The sequence below is a fragment of the Mirounga angustirostris genome, unplaced genomic scaffold (genome assembly GCF_029215605.1).
Source record: "Mirounga angustirostris isolate CCGP_5_RB_7025 unplaced genomic scaffold, mMirAng1.0.hap1 SCAF_6, whole genome shotgun sequence".
NCBI classification, from domain to species: Eukaryota; Metazoa; Chordata; class Mammalia; order Carnivora; family Phocidae; genus Mirounga; species Mirounga angustirostris.
In genome coordinates, this window is record NW_026991714.1 from 53,048,798 (window position 1) to 53,063,585 (window position 14,788).

Below are 14,788 nucleotides of genomic sequence, written 5' to 3' on the forward strand. Positions count from 1 at the left end.
GGTATTCACAGAGTCACCATTTTGGCTGTATGTGTGAATAAGATAAATGGTCCTTTCTTCAAAACAGTTTATTTCTAACTGTCATAATACATTAATTTTTAAAGGAAAGATTTTTTTTGCCACATGCCTAAAATTATCATAATATACAAAACTACAGTTCCTATAATGTGAATAGTGCTTCTTTTGATGTGGTGCCCTTGTGCACTGTAAACCCTGCGGTCTCAATGGCCTGACCCACTGAAAAAAGTGGTGGGTGTTCACACACAAGTGAAAAGGAAATTGTCTATTTATTACCTGTTTGAAAAGAATGCACTGGGCTCAAACAATTTTTACTTTAAAACAAATCTGGAATAGGGTCCTTATAAAGGAATAAAATACAAAGTTTTAGTATGATCTCAATTGAGGAAAAAGTTTATAAGCTTAGAAAAAGACCTCAACATTAAGGTTGTATCTGAGTCGTGAAATTGTACGTGGTTTTTGTTTTATTCTTTCTTTTTCCAAATTTTACAATGAATTAGAGAATATAAGTTAGTTCTACATTAAGCCAATAAAGAATAGGGAAGTAATTCTTGTGGTATTTTGCCATTAAACACAACTATAAGTCAAAGTCAAAGCTTCATACTGGGGCACCTGGGTGGCTCTGTCAGTTAAGCATCTGCCTTCAGCTCAGGTCATGATCCCAGGGTCCTGGGATCCAGCCCTGCATCAGGGCTGAGCAGGGAGCCTTCTTCTTCCTCTTCCTCTCCCTCTTCCTGCTCATGCTCTCTCTCGCTCTTTCTCTCTCTAAAATAAACAAAATCTTTAAAAAAAAAAAAAGCTTCATACTTCAGACCTCGTATTTTACCTGTTCCTGGTTGACTCACTGAATTTGAGGAAAGGATGAAAGGATTTCTTGACCAACTAAATCAAATGTGCTAATAGTTTCTACACCTGTTTAACCAGTAGTTTTGTGCCTTCTGTCATGGTCAAAGCTAGCAACAGGTAGCAAGCTGAAGATTGGTTAGCAACCCTCCTGGGAGTTTCCTGGGTGTGATTTGAAACTGACCCCCATACATGGAGGGCAGGGAGAAACTAAAGCAAGAGGCAGGTCACTGCAGGTTGGTAGGTGGCAGCTTTTATAAGCAAAAGACTTACATACAAGGCTTATCTTGGGCAGCAGCAAGATGAAAGCATCCCTGCACCTGCTCACCAAATCTGGAAAGTTTATGTAGAGGCATTACCTGGGTTCAGTCACGTACACTGTGTAGGTGTTCTGAACACCACATCACTATCTTAAGGCTATGTCCTTGGGGCAGCCTCTGGGAGCAGGAAAGGCAAGTGAAACTCACATTCCAAGCACAGGGGAGTGGCTGAAGGGCCTCTAATCACATGGGTCCAGGTCACAGGCCAACTGCCAGTCATATCTTCTTGGTGATACCCAAGAAGCAGGAAAATATGACCCATAAAGTGTACAAAAATAATAAGTAGATTGAGTTATGAGGCAGATGGTAGAATTATCAGACAAAAATATTAAAGCAGTTATTGTAACTCTGTATGTTCAAAAAATTAGAGGAAAGATTAAGGCTGGGTTAGAATTTACTCCTATCAGCTTATGAGAGCACATTGTTAAATAATCAGGAATTTTGCAAGCCATTTGTTAAACCATTAGTAGCTTCAAATTGGCTATGGTGGGAGTGTTTATGTGTGGAATTTGCAAATGCTACAAATGAGGTTGTTTTGTTTTTGTTTTAATTTTGTAGAAGTGATTTATCAGCATATCACTGGACATATATGGTAGATATAAAAGAGACCTAAATCAAATTTCTAGAGATGAAAAACAATAGCTAAGGCAAAAATTCCACTGATGGAAGTAGATTAGATACTGCAAAAGAAAGTATTAGGGAACTTAAAGATGCAGCAATAGAAACTATCCAAAATGAAGCACATGGAGAGAAAGACAAAGATAAGTGAACAGAACATCAGTGAGCCACTGTGGGACAACTTCAAGTGGCTTAATATATAAGTCCCCAAAAGAGAGGAGACAGAGAGGAAGAAAGAAAAAAATATTTGAAGAAATAATGAATGAAAAATTTCTAAATTTGATGAAGATTTTACAACCACAGATTTCAAGAAGCTCAACATATCATGAGCCCAAGAAGCGGAAAACTGCACCATGGCACATAAAAATCAAGTTCCTAAAAAGCAATGATAAAGGGAATATCTTAAAGGCAGCCAGAGGGAGAAAAAGAGACACATTATATGCAGAGGAACAAAACTAATGACTTCTTTTCAGAAACAATGTAAGCCAAAAGATGGTGGAGCGACATTGTTAAAGTACTAAAAGAAAAGCTTAAAATTCTCAGTGAAACTATCTTTCAAAAGCAAAGGTTAAATAAAACTTTCTTAAACATATTGAAGTTGAAAGAACTTATCACCAGCGGACCTGCACTATAAAAAAAAAATGTTAAAGGAAGTCAGGCAGAGAGAAACGTATCAAATGGAAATTTGGATCTACACAAAGCAATGGGAAGCACTGTAATTGGTAAACATATGGGGAAATATGACTTTTTTCTTATTTTAAAATCACTTTAAAAGATGACATTTAAAGCCCTGTGGGGTTTATTTATCTGCTCCTCCATTCTTTGCGTATGGTTTCCACTCTCAGGATCACAAGTTGGCTACTAAAGTTCTGGCCATCACGTCCACATTTCAGGTAAGAAGAGGAAGAAGGGCAAGGGACAAAGAGATGCTCCTTTCAACCAAGTCACCTCTCCCTCCAAGAAATTTTCCCCAAATCCCACTTGGTAACTTCCACTTATTTTTATCTCAGTGGACACTCTTAGAAGCCCAGGCTATGAGGAAAAGTGGTCATTTAACTGGACACGTTGCCACCCTGGATAAAACCAGTATTGTTACCAAGAACAGAGGATGGATACTGGTTGAGCAAGTACCAGTCACTATCACCCTATTCATAAGTTGTATATCACAAAGCAATTAATTTGATTATATTTTCCATTACACTTACCTGTTTGTGAATGTTAAGTGCCAATAAGATTTTGTATTTAATTTTTAATAACAGCTTTATTGAAATATAATCCACATACCATAAAATTCATCCTTTTAAACTGTACAGTGGCCCCTGGATAGCTCAGTCAGTAGAGCATGTGACTCTTGATCTTGGGGTCATGAGTTCAAGCCCCATTATTGAGTGTGGAGCCTACTTAAAAAGAAAAAATTAAAAAAAATTTAAACTGTAGATTTCAGGGGTCTATATTTGCAGAGTTGTACAACCATCATCACCATCTAATTTTAGAACATTTTTAATTACCCCCAAAGAAATCTCCTACCAGCAGTCACTTCTCACACCCCCATTCCCCCAAATCCCTGGCAACCACAAGTCTATTTTCTGTCTATGGATTTGCCCATTCTGGACATTTCATACAAATCAAACCATACAATATGTTTTCTGTGTTTGGCTTCTTCCACTCTGTATAATATTTTCAAAGTTCATCCATGTTGTAACATGTAACAGTCAGTACTTCATTCTTTTCTGTGGCTGAATAATTCAATTGATTATTATGAATAATACCGCTATGAACATTCATGGACAAATTTTTGTGTGGACGTAGGTTTTCAATTCTCTTGGGCATATGTCTATAAGTAGAATTGCTGGGTCATCCTTTGTACTTCTTTCTTTTTTCCTTTTATTTTTTGAGAGAGAAAGAGTGTGTGTGCAAGCACGTGCGTGTGCCAGGGGAGGGGAGAAAGGGCAGAGGGAGAGGGAGAGAGAGAATCTTAAGTAAGCTCCACACCCAGCATGGAGCCTGATGCAGCGCTTGATCTCACAACCCTGAGATCACGACCTGAGCTGAAATCAAGATTGGACGCTCAACCAACTGAGCCATCTAGGCGACCCTGTACTTATTTCTAAAATGTGATTTTTGTGGAGTCTATTCATATTTATTCAAGCTAAATATTGTGTCCTGAGAAGTGTTCTGTCTCGTTCCAAAACTCAAGTGTGATTTGAGGCCATGAACACTTCAAAGAATGTTCTTGTCCTGTTCCTTTGTCATTGGAGAGATTAAAAAATGGTGATTGGTGTTGCCTCGCAGACCCACCCCAGTCATGGCTTTTTTCTTTTTTGTTTGACATATTCCTTCTCTTCTATTTTTGTGTTTCCTGTGCAAGAGCATCATTTTCATGTACCAAATTAAATTACATTTTTTATTTCCTTTTCCAGGCATTTCCAAAATGTATACTGATATCATAAGAGGAGAATCAATGATCATTTGTGGCTTCACATCTATTTGTTTTGGAATTTTTCGGAGCAACTTTCTCCAGAGTTCCATGTTTACGGGTAGGAGCATCTTTTTTGTCTTATTTTCTAAAATCATTATTATATGATGCATTTCAATTCACACTGAAATTAAAATATATTAAAGGGCGCCTGGCAGTTTCAGTCAGGGGCATGTGACTCTTGATCTCAGGGTCGTGAGTTTGAGCCCCATGTTGTGTGTACAGATTACTTAAATAAATAAAAAAATCTTTAAAAAAGTAAAAATAAAATAAAATACATTCAAGATGTCTTAACTTTACTGCTTTCTCTATACTTTTGGACCAATTAAAGTAGAATATCAGTTAACAAGAAAATAATTACCATCTGTGTGTTTTCTTGGACAGGAAGGGGGAAAGAATGTTAAAGAAATGGTTTCATCTCTTTCCTTCACACCCATACACACACAGGCACACAAGAGTAACTTCCTTCCTGGATCAATCTGGATCTCAGTGAGTGGATATTAAGAATTGACTTGATCCTGAATTTAAGCCTGCGGGTGAAGGCAGAATGTTTCCAGGAGTACTGGAGAGTCAGGCCCTGGGAGTGATAATAGATTAGTGTGGTTAAAGTTCACTGGGGGTATGGAGCGTGTTGCTTTGCTAGGTTTCCAGAAGTGGTTCTAGTAGAAAAGAAAGGAGGTGGGGAAATCACAGCATAAAAAGGGAAAAGGTGTCCTCCTGATCTGCTTATGTGATAGTTTTAGGAGGAGAGAGGTGCTGAAAGGAGGAAGAATGTTGGTGATAAAAGGGGATTGCAGTGCTTCTCAGTGGGGAGCTAGAGGCATTTGGGGTGGGACAGTCTGTTATTTAGGACTGCCCTTGGTATTGCCTGACACATGCTCATTACTGCCAGTGTTGCCCTCAGTTATTGGGACTACGGAAAATTTCTCTTCTCCATTTCCCAAATGCCCCTGGGCTGGGGGCAGGGGTCACAAATGGACTGCAGGTTGGTGGCGACCCTGGACATGATTTGCTTGGCCCAAACATAGTTTGTAAAAAATACGAATTTGGATGTCTTTTGGTCAGACATTCACTCTCCCGTTTGTCACAGACTTTCCACATTTATGCTCTCTGCCTGGCTTTTGAGGACGTTGGAGTCTGCTGTCCCTGGATAAGTGAATCTCAAACTGTAGACTGTAAGGGAAATAATATCCCCAGAGTCTCTGTTTTGCCAGGCTTTCATGGGGAACCCCCACTTGCTGAAGAACAAGGTCCCATTCAAAATCTCAAAAGCAAACCGAAGTGCATAGACCCAAATGCCATCAATGAAAGAAATGAAAATTATAGTTCAACTTCTTTTTTTTTTTTATTTTCTTTTTTCTAGAGTTACATGTAATCTTGGGCCTCTCCTTGGACATCCTGGGAAGCATAATATGTGGATATTCGTGTGCAAGAATCATTCAGTTTATATTGACTGACCTCTTTAGCAATACACTTACTAGTGTCATTCTTTGCATTTCAATGGTGTACATGACCTTCTACATTGGTAAGAAAGAAACAGATACAAAAAATGCTGTCCTCCAAGTCAATTTTATGTATTTTTGGTTTTCATTGATCTTGAATCCAGTTGCCTCCTCCCAACTGCTTCCTCCTTGTGGTGGCCCCTCTGTACGTCTTGTCATATTATCCTTCTGCCACTTCTAGCTCTTTCCTGGTCTTTCTTAACATCCCCTTAATTCCAAGTCCAATGTCCCTTCCCTTTGCATTTCTTCTCCATGTAATTACTCTCTTATTCTTTTCGAGCCCCACCTTTTGACCTTACATTTAGTCACTGGCCATCCCCTGGAAATCACTGGCAGCTCTGTGCTGATTCCTGTTCTGACCTTAGCAACCCATCTCTAAAATGAGATTGCTGGGAAAGATGCTCCTGAGGTCTTTCCAGCCCGGCTGTCTTTCACTCAGTGGCTACCAGACTGAGGAGACTGTAGGAATGGCAGCCATTACCAGCAGCTAGGAGGCAGGAAAAGAGAGGGAGAAATCAGGTGTACCTGGATCTGGAAGAGTGGAATAATGGCAGGAGTCAGAGTGCCTAGCACTGACAGACCTGCAGTAATCATTTGCTAGTCTAGTGAGATGGGCAATTAAAGTCTTTTACTGGCCTTAGTAAGGTGGCCAGTCCCCAAGAGCCATAGTAACTGCATAGAAATGGTCATATCCTGCTTCTGCTTTCACGCCACACAGTAGAGTGACTTCCATCTGTGAAAGACCTCAGATATCAAGAGCTTAATTGCTCCTCTTGTCCTCTCCAGTCACCTAGAAGTGCTGCTTCCTCTACAGATAAAATGCCACTCAGGAGTTGCTTACTGACCCGAATCAGTAAAATTACAGAAAAAGTTCCCTGAAGGGTCATTTCCTTCATCTTCTTTCTTTCTTTCTTTCTTTCTTTCTTTCTTTCTTTCTTTCTTTCTTTCTTTCTTTCTTTCTTTCTTTCTTTCTTTCTTTCTTCTTCCTTCCTTCCTTCCTTCCTTCCTTCCTTCCTTCCTTCCTTCCTTCCTTCCTTCTTTCTTCTTCTTTCTTTCTTTCTTTCTTTCTTTCTTTCTTTCTTTCTTTCTTTCTTTCTTTCTTTCTTTCTTTCTTTCTTTCTTTCTTCTTTCTTTCTTTCTTTCTTTCTTTCCTTTTCTCCCTGTGAACCTTTATGGATGCCTTAAATGTGTGAAGAAAAAGATTTTAAACAAAAAATTAATTATTTCCATTTCTTCCACTAGATCATGAGTTCCTTGAGGTGGAGGCTGTCTCTTCAAGTTTTTATTTATTCTCTTTTCTGTGTTCCCCCAGGCCCAGTGCTTCCCATATGCCTGAAAGTAATTTAAGACATGTTGGTCGAATAAACTGATACTAATTCTCAAAGAACTTTGGAGTTAGGCAGATTTCAATTCAGACCCCAACTTCACAATTTATTAGCTTGTTGACCTTGGAATATTACTTATCCTCTCTAAGCTTTAGTTAGTTTCCTCATCTATGAAAGTGATATAGTAACACCTAATTTATAGGGGTATTGCTAGCACTAATGAGATAATGTGTGTTATGTGACTTGCTTATGCGGATGTGTTGGAGATAGAGCTTACCACCTTGTAAGAGCTGATTGCACACATCTCTTCACAACTCTGTGCAGGTGGCATCATTTGAAATTCGCCCTATTGGGAGTATTTACTGCCATGGAAATTGGCAGACACTGCCCATCAGGGATTTTTTTTTTTTAACCTCCAGAGAGCTGGTTTTAAACATTTACTACCACTGGACTCAAGTTAGGGCAGCCCACAAATGTTGGTTCCTTTCCACTTTCTTTTTTTTTTAAAGTAAAGGTCTCTTTATTTTTTATTTATTTTTTAAAAATTTTATTTATTTATTTGCGAGAGAGAATGAGATAGAGAGAACATGAGGGGGGGGGAGGGTCAGAGGGAGAAGCAGACTCCCTGCTGAGCAGGGAGCCCGATGCGGGGCTCGATCCCAGGACTCCAGGATCATGACCTGAGCCGACGGCAGTCGCTTAACCAACTGAGCCACCCAGGCGCCCGGTTCCTTTCCACTTTCTTTCTAAAAGATGACGATGCTTCCAGTCAGTGGTTGGGAGGTCTGGCGTAGATCCTTCCTTTTAGTCTCAGAAGGAATCACTGCTGAGGGAGCCTTGATGTTGGACCTCGAGCCTCCAGAACTCTGAGGCAATAAATTCATGCTGTTTAAGATAGTTTGTGGTACTCTGTTACAGCAGAGAAACAGGTACTTCTCTCTCCTCCATTGCATTTTCCTCTGCTTCACAGATTAACAAGCCACTTTGGGCAGTCCTTTACTCTTATATTTAATAAGTTCCTAACAGCAGAAGTCAGTAACAGACATGTTATCAGGAGAAGTTCCATTGCCAGAAATTCCATTGCCAAGCATAGATAAAATTCTAATTCACACTTTCTCTAATGTTACATTTCTGTCATGTTATCTAATTTTATTTTCTTCCCTCACTAAGGAACGTGCAATCAGCTGGCTTAAGCCCAGGGAGCATCTGATTGAAGTTAGAGTGTGACCTCTTTGAGTGCATGTAGTAATTTCCCATTTTTGTCTCAATTGTGTTCAATTCATGAAACCTGGACCTCAAGAAATCACTTGTACCAGCACATTCATTCTTTTTCATGAAACAAAACAAAACAAAATGGCATAGACATTGCCTCGCAAAGGACACAATGCTTCTGGAACATTGTTGGTTGACGGGTAGTACAGTTGGAAATATTAATATATCGGCCCATGGAAGAAAATTTGATTGAGGGGACAAAAGGCCCTTGAAGAGTCAATGTATAATTCATGAGACATGGTGGGTTTTATAAGAGTGTAGGCCAGAGGTATACCAAGAGAGGTGCTTATACAAGCAAGAGGAATATTTTATTGACATTATTCAGAATTTCTGGGGAATGGAGATAACAAAGAGCAGACAACTTTTCATTAGTTTTATTGTTTTAAAACTCTCTATAAACAATGCCTCCCCTTCTTCCCCGTGCCAGCGCTGATCACTCCACTGTCTCTTCACTATCATCATTGGTCTAGGTAATAAATGTCAAACCTCCGTCATTATCCGAATATATTTTAGTTAGAAAACATCCAGTCTTGAATCCTATTGCTTTTAGAAAAAAAAAGCGCCCTTTGATTCTCTTAGGAGGACCTTCACTTTTTCTAAACCAGAGAGAGGAAGAGAGAGACAAAGATTGAGAGAGCCACTTGTCTACAGCATCAATTTTCTGTGATGTTTTTTTCCATTGAGTTAGAAAAACTGTACAAGTCTATTTTTAACTATTCAGCTTTATAAAGATGAAAATTACTTCCTTTATTACATGGTCCATGACTTTATCCCCCTTCGGAACATTTAAAATACAATTGAATATAATAGCTTTTGTAATTTTGTAAAAATGTTGTCTAATTATAAAAGTAACACATATTGATTGTAGAACTTTGGAAATATTCTGAAAAGTCAAAAAGAAAAAAAAATCACCTATATACCTGTGTTATAAATTAGACCATGGATACATTTTGGTATATGTCCTCAGCCTTTAAAAAAATACGTATAAACATACATACATATGTTAATATATGCCTTTATACCATGTAATTCTATAACATTGGGATTATACTAAATAAGATGACATCAGTTTTAAAATGAAATTATTTACTGGTTTCCTCATAGCAGATGTTGTCTCTAAGTACTGTCTATTACTGAGAAAGACTATGATGAGCTTTAAAATCCAGTAATACTAATTATAGGGAAGTGGAAATAAGATTTCAAAAGACAGTTTCCCTATCATCCCAGTTCCCAGCACTCCTGGTTTTACTCTCCTTGGTTATTTATATTAAATTCAGTTAGATAAGTAGGTAAAACTAAATCTAAAGTGGACTTAAGTGATTAGATAAACCAAAGGAATAATAAAATAAATACTGAAAAGAGTGAAAATATAAAAAAATAAAATAAATAAAATTCAAATAAACAGTATTAATTTACTAAGCAGTAAAGTGAATGTATAAAAACAATGGCATAGTAATAGTGACTATCATATCTTCGTTGATTTAAAAGTGTGCCAAGCACTTTTCATGTTATTTAATTGAATCCACACAACAACTCTGTGGAGCATTATTCTTTTATACCCATTTTACAGATGCAGGGATGCTAATAGAGGAAAGGGAGGTCACATGCCCAGAGCAACCAGCTCTGCCCTGCTCCAAAGCGCTTTAACTGTCAGTGTCTATCTATTATTTACTAGACATGCGTTTGTTGGCCTGCTTTCTGTGGCTGCTTTTTTGCTACAACAGCTGAGTTGCGTAGTTGTGACATGGACTGTGTGGCCTGCAAAGACTAAATATTTACTCTGTGATCCTTTACAGAGAAAGTGTGCCAACCCCAGATCTATAGGATTAGGCCGATCCCTTGAAGCAATTTTCCAAGAAATGTGACTCTTAAGTCTCTCACCAATTCTTCACTCAAGATAAAGTACCTCAGTGTGTAGATTTGAATTCAACTAATTTTATTCATTTTTTCCTCCCCAGTGGAATTTTTGGGAATGTCGGGAATGACTGCGTTAGTCACTGTAGGACTGAATTTAGATTCCCTAAGCTTTAAACCGAGGATTGAGTTAATAATTACTAAGTAAGTCTCCTACTGTGTACTTGGTATAGATATCATAGAAGTTTAGTGCTTAAGTGGTTCTGCCTTCTTGGACACATAAGACTCCCCTTTTATAACTTTTTTCTACCTTTTAATTCTGAATTTTATTACCAGTTATATTTGAAAGCACTTAAGGTACCAACAATTGTTGACATCGATTGATATTCTTGTTATGAATAATGTATATGTGGCTCAGAGGCTGTGATCTTTTTATACATAACTCTTGATAAAAATTTACTTTGGATTGTGAGAAATTAAAAAAAATAATTCATTCCTTTGTTTCCTTCATGACGTCCATGAATGACAGTATCCTAATATGGGAAGAGCTGGAAAAGAAAAGTAGCGGAAAGTTGCCACACCAGCAAAACTCTTAACTTGCCCTTTACATTTGGTAATGCAGGGAGCCATACAAATATCTCTACATGGAGGGAAAACCGTTTGCTTGTCTTCTCAGATAAATGAAATAGGTTCTGTGTGAGAGCTGTGCTAAATTACAGGATTGTTTCAGAATTACTTCACAAGTCCTAGCTCAGTGTAGATCAAATGAAAGCAAATGTTAAAACAAGAAGCCATAATCCTGAGTTTTCCCAGGAAGATTCATTTTTTAAACTTAGACGACTATCCATTGTTCTGAAATTATGGCCTGTCTACTTTTTTGGTGTTTAAAATATTCTTTCTTTTATGAAATCCCAGTGATAGAAGATGGTACTTTATTTTTTTTTTTTTAAGATTTTATTTATTTATTTGAGTGAGAGAGAAAGCGCACAAGAGGGGGGAGCGGGAGAGGGAGAAGCAGACTCCCTGCCGAGCAGGGAGCCCGATGCGGCACTCGATCCCGGGACTCCAGGATCATGACCTGAGCCGAAGGCAGTCGCTTAACCAACTGAGCCACCCAGCGCCCAGAAGATGGTACTTTAAAAAAAAATAATTTCACTTGGCAAAATAAAAAAACTGGCACCTATAATAACTCTTCTAATTTTGTATCTCTATGAATATGACACTTAACTGGTTTTTAGAATCCAGAAGCTTGGGAATAAATAGTTCATAGAATATATACTTTTTGTCTGAATTTGGACAGTTTCCCAAGCTCAGTCATGCTGAGCTGGTTGCATATATAATGATGTCTGTCAGCATCATTATATATTACTCGTTCTATTCATTTAATTGTTTATTCTTGAACCTATTCAACCAATCCTTTCTTAATGTCTACTGTGGCCTGGATGTTGTATCTTAGGTTTGGGGCTATGTAAATAAGTCCCCTTCTCAGAAGGCACTCACAGTTAAGTGGTGGGCATGTTTATTTAAGAAACTAGTAAATCTGAATCCCTATAGATTTATTGGGATCCTACTATATGTAAGGCATTTTTTTTTATGTCCTGTGGAGACATTTGAAAAAGTATTCTCAGTTATCCCATCATTTCTGAATTTCAGAAAACTAAGCAGGGGACCTCAAACCCTTCCTTTCTCTGAGTTCAGAATCTAATGAATCAGGAGATGGGAATCAGATAGAGAATCAGACCATCTATTTGATTGGGGTAGTGCTGTTTCAGAGAACATGGCTTCCCTCTGAAGCCAAAATGAGGTTTCCTAATGCTGCTTTCCAAATGTAGATCTTGAGACCCACCTATAAGGAGGCTGGTTTGTGGAACAGGCACACTCACCTAGTTAGCTGAAAGGGAAAGTCCCAGTGGAGGGGCCCAAGAGGAGGTGGGACTTGCAATCTGCTTGTAGAAGTCAAACCCGGCCTGGGTGCAGGTGTGTTACCACATGGAACCAGAACAGCCCTGAGCCCTAACCACTGTGTTCTGGTCTACTCAGTAAGACTCTTTGGGGGTGGAGCCAGGTGTATAGATATTTGGAAAGCAATACGGGTGATTCTAATTCACTTGTCTGCTTAACGAACCATGGTGGTATAGACAATTGGCACTGCAGGGATTTAAAGGAGGATCACTTCCAATGAGAGTGCTTAGGATGGTTTCATGAAGAACACAGGATTCAAGTTAGCCTTACGAGATTTCAGTAGATGGGAAAGCAGACAGGAGAGACTTTCAAGGTTAAGGGACTTTCAAGCAAATCATGAAGGGAGAAATCCTGCAGAGGGCAGTGAGGTGTTCCAGTCAACTGTTGAAAAGTCAAGGTTAACCAGATGATTCTGGGGTTAGCTGTGGCACACCCAACAGTTTGATATGATGCCAGCTAAGCTCAGCAAAACTGCCACACCATCAATCAGGGGAGGAGATGGAGAGACTTATTTTCCTGCCTTGCTCTTGCTATTCTCCTATGAGAGGCAGCCCATGGGCATGGTGTGATGAGAGTATTGGAGGATATGGAGCCGGGTGTATTTTAGTTCCAACAAAATTCTTTTTAAATGTTGATTGTAACAGTGCTGGAGGCAAGGACCTCTGCTAAGACAAGAATGATAGGTATGTGATACATGCTTTTCTGTGAAAAGGCAACTATTTAAAAAACCCATTGCTTAAAATGTGATTTATTTTCCATTCATCCTAGGTTCCTAATAATGTTTTCAACTGTATACCAACAATTAATATATACTTTCTTTGGCATTGTAATTGGATGTGGAGAAACCAAGTATTTAGGATTTCATACTGTGGTTTTCATGTTCATCTTATTTGCAACAGTGAATTTTGTAAGGTAGGAATTATATCTTAAAGTTTGCTTACTGGACTTAGGTTCTTAAGCCCAGAATTAGAATTGGGAGGCAGTGGGTTATAGCAAGAAGAGCTCTGGACGTGGAGTCAAAAAACCTGACAATAGCTTACTGTGTGATTGGGGAAGTCTGTTTACTCTTCAAAGTTTCATCTAGAAAAGGAGAAGGGGCAAGAACAGCAGCATCAGCATCATGACCCATGAGCTTGGTAGAAATGTACATTCATGGGCCCACCCAGGAAACTTTTTCAACATGTTTGTTAAAGTTTGAGCAACACTGGAGCAGATTAATGGCTCTTAACGTTTTTGTTGACTTTCATCCTCCTTTATTATCATCATAGCTATGATAAAGCCATTTATTAAGCACCTACCATGTACATTATGCCATTAATACTAATACAACCCTATGAAGTAGGTGTTAACTGCATCATTTCACAGATGAAGCCCAGGAAGGTTAAAAACTTGCCTAGAGTTACCCAACTTGAAGGGCAGAATTGGGGTTTATTTATTATTTTTTAAAAGATTTTATTTATTTGTTTGAGAGAGAGAGAGGGAGAACACGAGCAGGGGGAGGGACAGAGGGAGAGGGAGAAGCAGGCTCCTCACTGAGCCAGGAGCCCGATGCGGGGCTTGATCCTAGGACCCTGTGATCATGACCTGAGCCAAAGGCAGATGCTTAACCAGCTGAGCCACCCAGGCGTCCCCAGAATTGGGGTTTAAATCTGACCCCATGAACATGTGTTCTCTCGAACTCCATTGCCCACTCGTAGAAGTTGTGTCTTTTGATAAGAATTCATTACAGTGTCGCTTCCACTGAGGACACACCTGGCCAAGGGAGCTTCCTTTACAAGATGTTCTCAGGGGACATTGCTTCTGCTGACTCTGGAGGCACGGCACGCCACTCAGATCATCACTCTCACACACCAGGATGTGTGTGCAATATACGTTTCTTTCTACCATGGAAGCTCATGTGCAAGTTGAGATTGGTCACAGAATATGAAGAAAGAGAAATGGCTTTTTGTACATTGTTTGACTCAGCTACACATCTGGTGTCTCATTTCATCTTCATAACAACACTAGGAGATGAGAATTTCACGGATGAAGAAACTGGCCAACAAAGGCAAAGTACCTTGCCCAAAGTCAAATGGCTAGGGAGTGCCAGAGACCTTATGTGAACTGTTGGTGTCACCTCCTTAGAGGAGAGGCTTCAATGGAAGGAGTCATCCTCAGGGGCCCTCAAAGTATGGGTGGCCTTTTCATAAGAGACTTGTTGAGAAAAACATTTTAGAGGATGAAGCCAAACTAAGGCCTGGTCATAAAAATTATTGCTAACATGAATTGAGTGCTGACCACATTCAAAACATCATTCTAAGTCCTGTGAATGTTGCCTCATTTAATCGAATCTTCACAATAATCCTTTGAGGCAAGTACACTTACTATCTCCACTTTACAGGTGAAGAAATTGAGGCTTAGAGAGGTTAAAGAACTTGCTTAAGTTTACATGGTTAGGAAAAGCAGCCTCAATTTGAACCCAGGTATACTGACTCCAGAGCCTTTTTTTCTACAACAGCCTTTCTGTTGTTGATATCAATAAATGATATGAGTTGTTCTATTTTGGCAGGACTCAATGGTATTTCAGAGAAAAATCATTTAGTAAGGGTGAAAAGGTTG

At 39.0% G+C, this 14,788-nt stretch overlaps 1 protein-coding gene across 1 annotated transcript in view; it reads left to right on the forward strand.

The window, feature by feature from the left end:
- SLC9C2 (solute carrier family 9 member C2 (putative)) overlaps positions 1-14,788 on the forward strand; it is a 103,098-nt gene that overhangs the window by 12,883 nt on the left and 75,427 nt on the right. Inside the window, exons 5-8 of the mRNA XM_064595527.1 lie at positions 4,220-4,336; positions 5,639-5,800; positions 10,333-10,432; positions 12,959-13,102. Coding sequence (XP_064451597.1) covers positions 4,220-4,336; positions 5,639-5,800; positions 10,333-10,432; positions 12,959-13,102 — 523 coding nt within the window. The remainder of the gene's footprint in view (positions 1-4,219; positions 4,337-5,638; positions 5,801-10,332; positions 10,433-12,958; positions 13,103-14,788) is intronic.